Below are 12135 nucleotides of genomic sequence, written 5' to 3' on the forward strand. Positions count from 1 at the left end.
ACTAACATTCTCGCTGTCTGTCCTCTGCTATCTCATCTATTGATGTGTGTGAATTGCCTATGCTCATTGGAGAGTGGCTGATTTGCTAACCATTGATAGGGACTACATTTCCCATGATGCATTGCTGGGCTTACATAAAACATGGTCTGGAGTGGGTTTGTTGCAGGGGGATTGGGGTTAGGGAGGGGAGACAGCATGTTGTGCATGCGGCTTGCCTTGTCTCTTGGGATGGTGTTGCACGTCCTCGATGCCACTAACGCTCTCTGGCTGGAGGGTGGATTCTACCAGTTGGTCCAGGGCAGTAGAAGCAGGCGCTGTTGAGCTTCCCCCACCTGTCTTCCCCGCTTGTTTGTCTCTCAGCCATCCTCTCCTTGGCACGTCCCCTCAGGTCATACCATCGTCCTCAGTCCTCAATTCAGCGATGTGTGACCCCAATTTCATTTATTTTCTCCTGGATTGCCATCCAAATGCTCCTTTTCTGGGACTCTGGCACGTTTAGTGATCTCTTCCCAAAGAGCTGATCATGGTCTTTAACTACTTCCTCAATGAGGACCTCCAACTCCTTTTCACTGAACTTGTGCTTTCTTTTCCTCCCTGCAGCATCCTTCCCTTTCTCATGTGTGGCCATGGTACAGTTCCTCTGTGTGAGCTGGGTGTTGGCTGTGCAGCTCCTCTGCTGTTGCTCCTGCTCCCTGTCTCTCCAACAGCTACAGATTCAGTGCACCTGCATGGGTGTGGCCACTTCCTGGTTGGGAGGTCATGTGCTTGCTCAGGATTGGCTGATTCGACAAATACAGGATTTTTGAATTACCGAATCGGTATTTACCGATTCAGTATTACAGAATTGGTAATACCGATTCGGTAATGGGTTTTCGTTAATTTTTTTAACAAATTTCTAAGGAATCGCAAATTTTTTGCGAATTTTACTGAATCTGTAATTTTTACAGATTTTTTTACCTACATCGCAAATACAGATTCCTTAATACCGATTCTGTAAAATTCGGTATTAAGGAATCGGTATTTGGGAATTACCTACATCTAGGCCTGAGTTTTTTATTTAATAAGTCACCAATACAGGAACAACATGTGCCTTTAAGAGACTACATCAGGTAGCAAAGGAATTACTTCAATTTGAGTGCTACAGGAATGGATAACAATATCTCTCAAAAGTTTGGATGTTGGGTCAGAGTTCAAAGCTGGGTGTATCCAGGAAGCCACGTCACTTTGTGTTGCGCCCGCACATGGGGATTGCTTCCTCTAGGTACAGGTGTGCTTTCCTAGTGTCCTTTTGCGTTTTGCCACACCAGTCACAAGTAAAGAAGGGGCTACCATAACATGTTGTGTTGGGTCGAAGTTAAGCCTCAACCAGGGACAGACCCGTCAGTTTGAGAAACACTAGGCGCAACAACAATACAAGGGGGGGGGGGGGGGGGGGAGGGGCGGGGGTGCTACCATCATATCGAGAGTTCGGTGTGGCACCACAACCCGGCTCAATAGGTAGTGCCTCACGTCCCAGAGACAATCTACGCTTTGAAAGTTAAATTTCGCCGGATACTATACTGACCACCCTGGCCTGCATGCTATCAATAGTAACTGAGGGCCACGCAATATATGTAGAGGCTGGTGTTATAGCTAATGGGACAGCTCTTTTCCACATAGTTACTTCACACAGCAGGACCAAACTCTCACCATATCTCATTGCTGTAGGCTTGACTTGAATCAAAGAGGTGTGCCCAGGCCCAGCCTCTAACAGTAGCTGTAGGAGCCCAGCAACCAATTTGTTAAGCGCCTGACAGCGTTGGCCGCTGCGATCTGCTGCGATCCTTCCTGGGGCATTTGGTTTGCCACCAATGAACAGCCAAACATCAGCGCATCCCACGGGTGCCCAGCAGCCAATTTGTCAATTGCCTCCGGGCGCGGGCGTGACTGCATTCGGCGCGCGTTTGCTACCGCGATTCCTCCTCTAAAACGTACTTTAGGGGACAATCTACTTGAAAACGGACATCCACAAGAGTCAGTAGGTCCTTCCAGCTTTTAAAGGCCAATGTGCTTGCTCACTAGGCAGTCACTCCATAAAGTTAACATCACTGTGCTTATGTCAAGGGGCTTACCCTCTGTGAAACTCAGAAGTGTGGCGGGTATCAAATGCTTCATTAGCAAGACCTTTACTAACAGTACCTAAGAAGGCAGAAATGCCTTGAGGAAGGCTATAACTAGTGAGCAAAATGGCATGGTATACTGATTGTGACTCTCACTCTCTGACCAACAGACATCCCAGATTGAACATTTACCTTGCTGTATGGGTAGTTTTAACTTGATTATCATTTTTTTTTACACTTAGTATGCGAATATTTCTTTTAAATATTTATTTTATCAACGTAGCACAGCACACCTTCTGTTCTAAATGACCAAAATCTAAGTGAATATCTAACTTGTGGTATGGGTAGTTCTAGTTCAAAAACATTATTTCTACGGTTCTTCTTTTAAAATACCAAACTTGTACAGCACCTCTAGAATCTTGTTTATTGTAATATAAGCTGCAACCTTTTAACACGATTTTATGATTTTAATTACCTGAAAAATAATAAACTTCAATAACCAACTGTAAACCGTAACCATTTAGCTTGACAATACATTTCTCATAGCACTCAATATGAGTCTACAACGTTGTGTCCCTAATCTTCTCCATTGTTAATTTCTCACTGTACATCAAATCCACAGCATTTGTCTGTACCAATAGGTCACACTTGTAACCCCGTATTTTCCCAGCACTTTTAAAGAGCATGGTCCTAGGCATATCAGGAAGTTAAGAACTCAATACCTGGCTCAATAGACCAGCCAAGAAACACATAACTTATTTAGGCCGTGCCACCTCCCACCCTTCCCCCCCAAAAAAGATGTGGAAATCTCAGGACAAAATGTAAGCAGGGGCACTTCTTCAGAACCCCGAACAAAAATCCCTAACATTCAATAATAAAGTGAAGCAGTTCAGCAACCAAAACAACACTCTTATATCCTGTGAAATTTGTGAAGGACCAATCCCACAAAAATACACACCTACCTTCCTCTTGACAACAGTAAAAGACCTTGTACCTCAAACATTATTCCTGTGCGTGTCTTATATTTCAGTGCTACCTCTAAATGCCACTCAAAACAGAACAGTATAACCATTTGGGTATTTTCATAAGAAAGGATTGGACAGAGGTTTAACATTTTCTATTTTATTAGGAGGAACAGCATAGGTAAAGTATTTGCCCGCAAGTAACTGTAGTAACAAGCAATTTAGTTTAGAAGGGATATTTGTCTTTGCAGGGATTCAATATTACCTGTCCAAATTTATACAGATGTGTGTTTTGTACACTGGAGTTATTCCACAACTGGCCCGATATCAGCAACCCTACCAGAATTATAACAAGCTGGTTTCAAAACATAAATATTTGTTCAGACCTCCCTTTACTATATTCAGGTTAGCAACATATCGGTCATCACTGTGCTGTTCATCAGAAAATGGTGTATGAGCTACCCATTATAGCTAAATCTGGAAAAGAACAAAAGAAAGTAAAGAACCTGCCTATAATAGATACAGCAATAAGAACAAAACGAAAAAGGAAAGGCCAAACACTGGGCAAGCAAAAGAGAGAACTGTTAAAATGACAGAAGAAAGTAAAAGTATAAAAATACCTGGATAACAAAAAAAGCATCAAACATGACCAAGAACAGAAGGAATGTAGTCATATAACAAGAAGTACTAGGAATAAGTACAATACAGCACTTACAGTAGCTGGAGATGGGAAGCCGAAAACAGAGAAAAATTATTGAATGTACAATCAAAAAAGACTTCTACCAGAGTGAAACAAAGTTGCTGATACCAAAAACTTGAGATTAGTGTGGTTTCTTCATAGCGTGGACATCTTTGAAATATCTAGGATTTACTTTGAACAGGCACAACATTCAGATCAATCATTGATCACAGTTCATACTCTGAACACAGTAGAAATTATTAAATCACATACAGTAAAATTCAAAGGACAAAAAAGTATGAACAAATATAACTTTCAAATTCCCCAAAAAAGAAAATAAACTTAAGCCACCCTGAAAGTGCAATCATTGGAGCGAAAAGTGTTGCTAATTTGTTTGGCACCAATTATTCCAGTAAATTGCCCAACAAAACCGTCACTTGCCATAAGGTAGACCTTGCCTGTGCATTCTTCAAGATACCCCATTCTAAGCAACAGAAATATAAATGATACCTGCCATTCACGAAGGCAACACAAAACAGACGGATATTATAACATGGAAAAGAAACAGGTGAGGATTTGATAAAGTACCTAAGTAGAAGGTGGCACGTGGACTCATCAGGAGAATGCATATTTAGCCATGAAGTTGCGATCTGGTTTTAAGTAGGCAAAGAATGCAAAATGAATTTATGAAATATTCACTAGTTTGTGAATGGGAGGTAATTGTATTAGCCTCTCCAATGGATTTCAATTTTCTCCAAACAAATGTCCAAAATTGTGTGATTTTCGTTGCTCCTCACTTTTATCTCAGTAATTTATTTACCTATTGTTCTCAGTTTTAATCAAGTGAATATTTTCAAATCTCTATAATTTAAACAGTGGTTAAATGCCATTTCAATAGAGCTTACTTACTGTGTTTGTTACCATTTTGTAGTTTAATTAGGGACAAAAGGCACTCAAAAAGTGGACAAAAAGTAAAGGTGCATTTAAGAAAAATCACTGTAGAAAATTGTCATTTTCATATTCAGCATGCAATTGTGAATGTAGACGTGATAGTTCTGCTTACTGAATACAAAAGGACAGTGATGATCCAGGAAGCACATTTAAAGTGAAAAAAAAAAATCAAACTATTGATCTCTGTGGCCATAGATTCTGAAACTAAATAATTCAGCCTGCCTTCACTCTAGGATGGGGATGTGGCTAACATGGTCCAATTATTTTTTCACAAGTGCAGTAACCAGTTCAGCTCCGCTCCATGGAACATTGCCCACCCCTCTTATGACATTCTCCAAGAACCTTTACAGGTTCCCCAGTATCACTAGGAGAAAATTCTCAACAGGAAATCCTCACATACTCTTACGACTCAGTTCCAGAGCATCCGGGCTTTTCATTGAATTCAGCACACAGATACCCAAGGTTCAAGCGAGGAAGGAGCTTTTTTATTTTTCACTTTTAGGCACTTCAAAACGCTATCAGATGCCAAAGTCAGATTGGCATTTATGGAAAATATTTTCAAATTGCCACATTGTACTGGATATGGCAGTATATCATTTATTTCGAGATGTGATCGTCTAACAATTAACAAAGGTGCATGTTCAGGGGATTGGCAGGATTCTTCTACTTTGATATGCAAAGAGGTAAACCTTATATCTTGGCACCGACATTGCTACAGCATGTCTGGCCTTGCTGTGCATAAGCAGAAGTTAACCTGCTGCAGTCTGTTGGACCTGGTGTGATCGAAAGTAAATGCAAATCTATTCCAGTGGTGAACATACAAGATGTCTGTGGTGTGGCATTTTTTTCGTGTTTACGTAAGCAGGACCTTGGAGGACACATTGCCAGCATGCGTCTGTGATCTCAATTCTGTGAGTAACCGGTTGTAAAAGGACTGGGGTTTAGGGGGTGACTCCAGCGATTGGTTAACTGAAAATACTCATCAATAGCTCAGAGGGATATCTGTATTGTCTCACTGTGATGTGCCTGGTAACTGTTGTATGAGCAGAGTGAGTCTTCTGCACACTGATCAGATCATACAAAAAATACCAGGCAAAAAAAAGATTCCTAGAGGAGAGAACGCATCTCTGCAGCATCTATTATGAAGGTTGTAAAACGGAAGGCTCAGTGCAGTGCTTTCTGGTAGCACAAAGTAAAAATGTTTGCACTATATCTCTCAGGACATTGCCCCAGCTGTATTCGATAAATCAAGTCATCCTTACTTTGCATTTTTTTACTACAAATAAAGTACTGTGCAGATGTGATACAGGTATGACCATGGTTCAAATAACTGCTACTAGGATTTACCAAGAGAGTCTATTATTCAACACCAGCACCGCCTAAATTATGGTAAAATCAAAACACTGATTTAAAATCCTTAGCACCCTTCGAAAAGTGGCAGTGACTAAGGCTAAAAAAGGATAAAGTTACTGTGAAAAAAGCCAGACGTGTTGGACGTTGTTCCTTGATATATGCAATGTATGGTGCAGGTCCTATTTATGCAGCTTTGGCATATGCTTGTAAGGGGCAGCCCGATCGAACATTTGCAATTAAAAGACCACTCGGCCAGCAAAGCCCTGCCACAGGACAAAGCCACCTTACAAGGGCCACTTTTTAATGCTCACTCACAGATGCTTTCTCCGTCTCAATGTTTCTGATCATGGGAAGACTCAGAAGCTCCAGAATAATGGGTGTTATGCTGGCAAGACCAACACGAATCAGCAGCCTGTATAAAAGTAGACTTCTCCCTTCAATTCCATCCCATCCGGATGGAGAAATCCTACCTTGCAGGAAAAAAAGAGACACCAAATACTAAGGCGCAACTATGACGCACATGAACAGCATCAGCATTTAACGACACAATCAACTTGGAGAAAAAGCAACGAAAAAAGAATTTTAAAAAACATTGCTAAAAGCACTCCAGAAAAAGAAATGGCTACTTTGGTATTTCATCTTCCTCCACTTTAACAGCCTCCCCGTAATCCATTCCACTTCTTCACATGCTTGAAACACAGTCTCAATCTGTAAAGTCTGAGCAGGGTAAGAGAATAGTTAACTCTTGCAATGTCAATAGGACTTATGTACTGTTACACAACCATGAAAGTGACAACGTCATAACAAGGTGGTGTTTTTATAGGTTTGATAGGGTCGGTAGAAAGAGGTTAGAGTGCATTTTCTGTTTCTCTGGAAGGTTTGCTTTTCTCTGGAAAGATCATACTTTATCAACACTTAAAGGAACTGGTATCCCCATTTTAGTGCAACTCTGATGTCATACCGGTTTACCAACAGAATAATCAGCCTTCTACATGGAGGTTATAACCCCACTACTAACAGTGCAGGGAGGTGCATTTACCTTTGCTTTTATCCGAAAACAAGGGAAAGGAAAATGGCTCCGAAAAGTTAATGTAGAGGACTTTCTCATAAACCCTTTACAATAAGCAGTCTCGACAAAAGCGTGCAGCAAGGTTTTTTTTGTATGCTTCCGCCGTTCTGTCCTAAATCAATGAGCTTAAACCTTTGATTGTGCTTCTGAGCTGCTCTCCAAGGACTTTGAAGGTTCCTAGAACCAGTGCACTCTTTTTGCACTGTTCCACCACTGTGAAATGTCATGTACGGTCTCTTCGGATCGCGTCTGTTCCATCACTCCTTTTCTCAGTGCCACTGAGGCATTGCCCGGGTCTGGGGTGCAGGGTTTAACAGCGGAAGAAGCAGTAGGAACTTCTTAAGCAGACTTTGTCAAAAGACACAGGCTGGGTGGCATCTACTGATGATAAACAGCAGTTCACAAACATAGAAGAGGAGTCCTCCCTTGGCCAGTCTCATCCTCCTCATCAGGGATTCTCGGCAGCAAAGCAGATCGCGTCAAACCCCAGAACTTCTGGGGCGACATGTCCTTTTTAGTGGCTGTAAATTTCCACCCCATGTGACTTCCACAGATTCGACACTGGGCTATCGTCCAGGCATACCTGTGGAAAAATACATAAAATGTTAACAAAGATCACAGGATTATTTGCCATCATATATCTGCACAAATTCAGCTCTCTATGACCTACCACACAATTTGACAGATACTTAGATACCAATATTGACCATAAGGTTTCCAGACTATGTAATAAATAATTAAGAAAAACTTCAGTGCAATAACATTCTTCAGTCTTCAAATGTCAGAAGCACTAGCGTTTTTTGTTTGTTTGCCAATATTAGCTGTTTTGTCGGTCTGCTTTCCATCTGGTTGTTTTGGTTGGTGTCGACCTTTAATTAAGGGACTATGTCGTCAACAGCGACAATTTAAGGGTCGCAGTCGGACTATGAAATTAACATATACTTAATTTCAGGGTTAGGAAACCTGAAATCACAGCTGGTGTTCCCAGGGCGGACACAAAGTGGTTACATTTCTGTCCTCTTAATTCCTTGACTTAAAGGATCAATCACGTTTAAGAAGATGAGAATTGTCATCTTCAGTCTCTTTTTGGCTAGCTGATTTTTTTTTTTTTGCTGTGGTTGCTAAAATGGACTTAAAACTTGTCTTCCCGAGTTTGGAGCAGTAGAATGTTTGACATTATAGCACCATGATTTAGTCACCTGTGGAGATACTCAGTGCGTTGCAGTCAATTATCATTGAAAATGTGAGCAGCAGTTTGTGAGTGTGTAACCAACAGACAGAAATAAAGAATACATCTCATGCTTAATCACTTCCCCTTAAATCTTCAACATCTTCTCAAAATCAGTAGGTAGAGACAAACATTTCTTATACAAGGAACTGCAACGATTCTTCAATTACTGCCACCTAGGACTTGCACCCCCACTACTAAAGGTGACACTAACTTTCTATCTGCGACAAGATACCACTGTGAACATTACCTGCATTTTATAGTTTAATGATGTATACCCACTCTGCACTATATTAAAGGTACGGCAAAGTCTCCAGAGGAAAACTACAGACAAGAGTTCCACTCCCTGAGTCTTTGTTCAGAACCTAGGCTGGACTGAAAAAATCTAATGTTCTTAACCGGAGGCATGTGAGCTGTATTCATATCTAATGACAGTGCAATACTGAGAATATTTCTGCAACAAAACATTTAAAAGTATTACCCTGGAAACCAGCTGTGCTCTGTAGAGGGACGCCCAATCAGGTTCAGGTTACTTCCTTTATAGACCGTCAGAGTCTCATGAACAAACCCATGAGGATTCACATATGCTGCCATTGGACCACATAATGATAAACTGCAGGGTTCAAAAAGAGAAAGTTACCTTTTTAGCTATCAGAGAAGATACCGAGGTAAGCATGCAACAGAATGTCATGCAAAGACATTCAGAAAACCACAAAGCTATATAGTAATTCAGAAACATCCAACTAATAGCGGTAGTAGCGTTTTGAATCCCCTTAAATAAGACCTTGAAAAACAACTTTTACCTTGGCAGTTTTGTGGTAGATTAAATGTAAAAGATTGTCATGGATATATTGGTGTTAATTTGCAGTCTTAAACATGGCCCCAGTTCTAAGGTGGGGGTGGGAGATAGAAAAGCACTCCAGCATCCTGATACAAAAGTGGACGGTATACCAGACTGCTCTACAAAGGAGAGGCAAAGTCAGCCAGGATTCCTGATAGAAGGAGGAGAGGATAACCAGTTTGTGGTATCAGAGGGCCAGGCTTCACCTGAGGGGCAAGGGGTGCTTAATATAGGAGATAATAGGGCTGCAGGCTTCATCATACAACAATAAAAAAAAGTATTTACAAAATGCAGTTACAATGTCTAATCTGCAAACATTTAGCCAACCTGAATATATTTTTCAACATCTACAATATATTAGGATCATGTGTACTGTTAATCAAAGCTACTCGACATAGCCCTAGAGAAAGAAATAACACTACATTTAACTACCAGGGAATTATAGCCTCAGTTTAGCCACCTGCTTTCATATGTGGTAATAGTCCAGCAACAAAGTTACATACTTGCAAAGTGATTCTCTCCAGCAATAAAATGGTCTTCACACATGTAAATGCCCAATGTAAAAGAGCTCATCAGACAGTGTTTTCGCTGCAGAACACACCACTATAGCAATGCAAATGGCTAAGTGATACTGCCCTAAAAGCATATAACACTGTTCCCAGGATCATCCATCACAACACAATCATTACTATTCCTGTTAGCCAACATACCCCTTCTTTCGGAAATCAAGATGAAAAAAAATTAAGGGAATTTATTTTGTAAATAATCCATATAATGTTACAGCATGTGGCGACAATGTACTAATCTACTCACAAGAAGCAGAAGGTGCTGTCCCAGCAATACCAGACACAATAACATTATATGCAGCGATATCAGACTGTTCATTAAATCTAGCCAAAACAGAGATTTTACCAACTAAATAATGTATATTTATCAATACTGAACAAAACAAAATTACGATGGCAACCAACTCAAATCAAATACTTTGGGATGCAATTTAGGAATCATCTTGAAGAAACAAGATAGAGAAGGAAGATAACCTCCTCCAAAATTCTCTACATGGTCACCTAAACTTATGTCCTGGTGGGGGAGAGTGGAATGCATTAAGGTGATTATTGCCCCACAAATGTAAGTTATCACCTCCACACTACCCATCCGGTTCTCAACCAACTTCTTTAAAAATGTAGAGCTCCTAATATCTGACTTTTTTGTGGAAAAATAACTGAGGAAGAACATCTCTTAACAAATTAAAAATGAAGGAACTCGGAAGTCTCAATATTTCAAAAGTTTTGAGATATCAAATAGCCTTTTTAATCAACCAAGCCACATGGTTGCCTCACCCTAGTGCAGACAAACCTCTATGGTTACACATTGAACATCTGACAAAACCATACTCTCTGATCTGATACATTTTAGGTCACCTTTGGAGTGGTACACACAGGGCGGGACCCTATGTAGCCCTGAAGAAGAGCTCTGGGGAGGCTCGAAACATGTTGACATATACTAGGGACCCCTAACCCATTTCAGCTAGGTTTCTCCCATTATCTTACCCTGTTTTTAGACATACCAACTAGGAGCTAGAATAAAGTTATTGAGCCCACTAGTTAGGTATTTTTAACTCGCCTCTCACACTCCAAAACACCACTACACTACACATAGTTCTCACAAAAGTGCTCCTACGTAACTTCGCAAGTCGCAGAACGCCTCAATCCGCAGCGGATTGAGATGGCCCCTATGATGAAGGATGTCACCAAGGGGAAACCCTGGTGAGTGAGGGGACTCAAGAAAGGAATTTTTCTTTCCTGCTGATTTTCCGACTCTGATTGAGCGAAAATCATATCCCTTTTTGCTAGGTTCTTTATCCGACATCTCAGATTTTGTAGGTCTTGCATTATATTTAAAGCCATCGATTCTGAACAACATTCTCAAACCCACAACAAAATATTGTATGTCTCATTTCACAAGGTATAACTAATACTACCTTTCAGAACTCCTTCTCGATAAAAAGGACAATCCTAAATTACTATTTCTTTGTTTTTTTTTGCAAATTTAAGAACTCACTTCTAGAGTACGTAAGAAAAGATCTGAAAGTTCTGCTGGTGGCATGCCACTTAAGGCCTATCTATTCAAATGTCACTTCCAATTTTCTTTAATCTCTTTGACCCAGTTTCCATGAATCTGCACAGGATGTTGTTGTTTGCTATTTTATGATGTATTTTGGTGGTTTCTATAAAGCAAGCTGCTATCCTTGAAGTGAGAGCCGTGCTATAACATTTTTTATTAAATATGGGTATATAGAAAACAAATAACAGATTAGCATTCCTAACAAACGATATCTGATAAATGCCTGCTCCTCCATGGAAAAGCGTGCTGGCATTTCCAAAGCCAGGAAAGATTCATGTGCTCACTGCGTGGCTAAGGCCGCTATGGTGCCAAATTTGCTGCCCTCCCATGTTTGACAAATTACATATTGATCATCCGCACCTGAATATTTCGTTCTTGGTGGTAATTTCAGTGTCTTCACACTGCTTGCAACACAGAGATGTACACTGCAAATAAAGAGACCACAATCTAAATTTAGTACATTATCAAATAGCTGGCTTAATGATACATGCGATTTCCACAAGCAGTCAAGTAGTGCCAAGAGCAATATTTGCAAGAGGTCTAATTTCTGGATATGCAATTCTTTCATAGTTATTTGTGGCCTTGGAGATATAGATGTACAGACAATGCGAGTGATACTGAGAAGGGGTACAGTGTTTGTATGCTTCTGATTAGAACAGCACATTGTCATAAATAAGGATATCACAGAAACGAAGGGAAATGTGCCTATTAATGCCCAAAACCAAAATCCTCATGGGCTAGGTTCAATTTCTCCACAACTCCGCCAAGGTTTCACACTCTTTCTGGCAGAGGAAATGTGAACACTGCCAAAAAAACTGAAAGATCAAAA

The 12135-nt window shown here is 40.5% G+C and overlaps 1 protein-coding gene across 2 annotated transcripts in view; it reads right to left on the bottom strand.

The window, feature by feature from the left end:
* Nucleotides 1–3205: 3205 nt before the first annotated feature.
* Nucleotides 3206–12135, bottom strand: part of CRBN (cereblon) — a 166453-nt gene continuing 157523 nt past the window's right edge. For both annotated transcript variants that reach the window (XM_086939204.1, XM_086939203.1), the window contains exons 9-11: nt 11667–11731; nt 8823–8954; nt 3206–7696 (exon numbers count right to left, since the gene is read on the bottom strand). In XM_086939204.1, coding sequence (XP_086795330.1) covers nt 7513–7696; nt 8823–8954; nt 11667–11731 — 381 coding nt within the window. In that variant the 3' untranslated portion in view covers nt 3206–7512. The remainder of the gene's footprint in view (nt 7697–8822; nt 8955–11666; nt 11732–12135) is intronic.

Source organism: Lissotriton vulgaris, chromosome 9 (genome assembly GCF_964263255.1).
Source record: "Lissotriton vulgaris chromosome 9, aLisVul1.2, whole genome shotgun sequence".
NCBI classification, from domain to species: Eukaryota; Metazoa; Chordata; class Amphibia; order Caudata; family Salamandridae; genus Lissotriton; species Lissotriton vulgaris.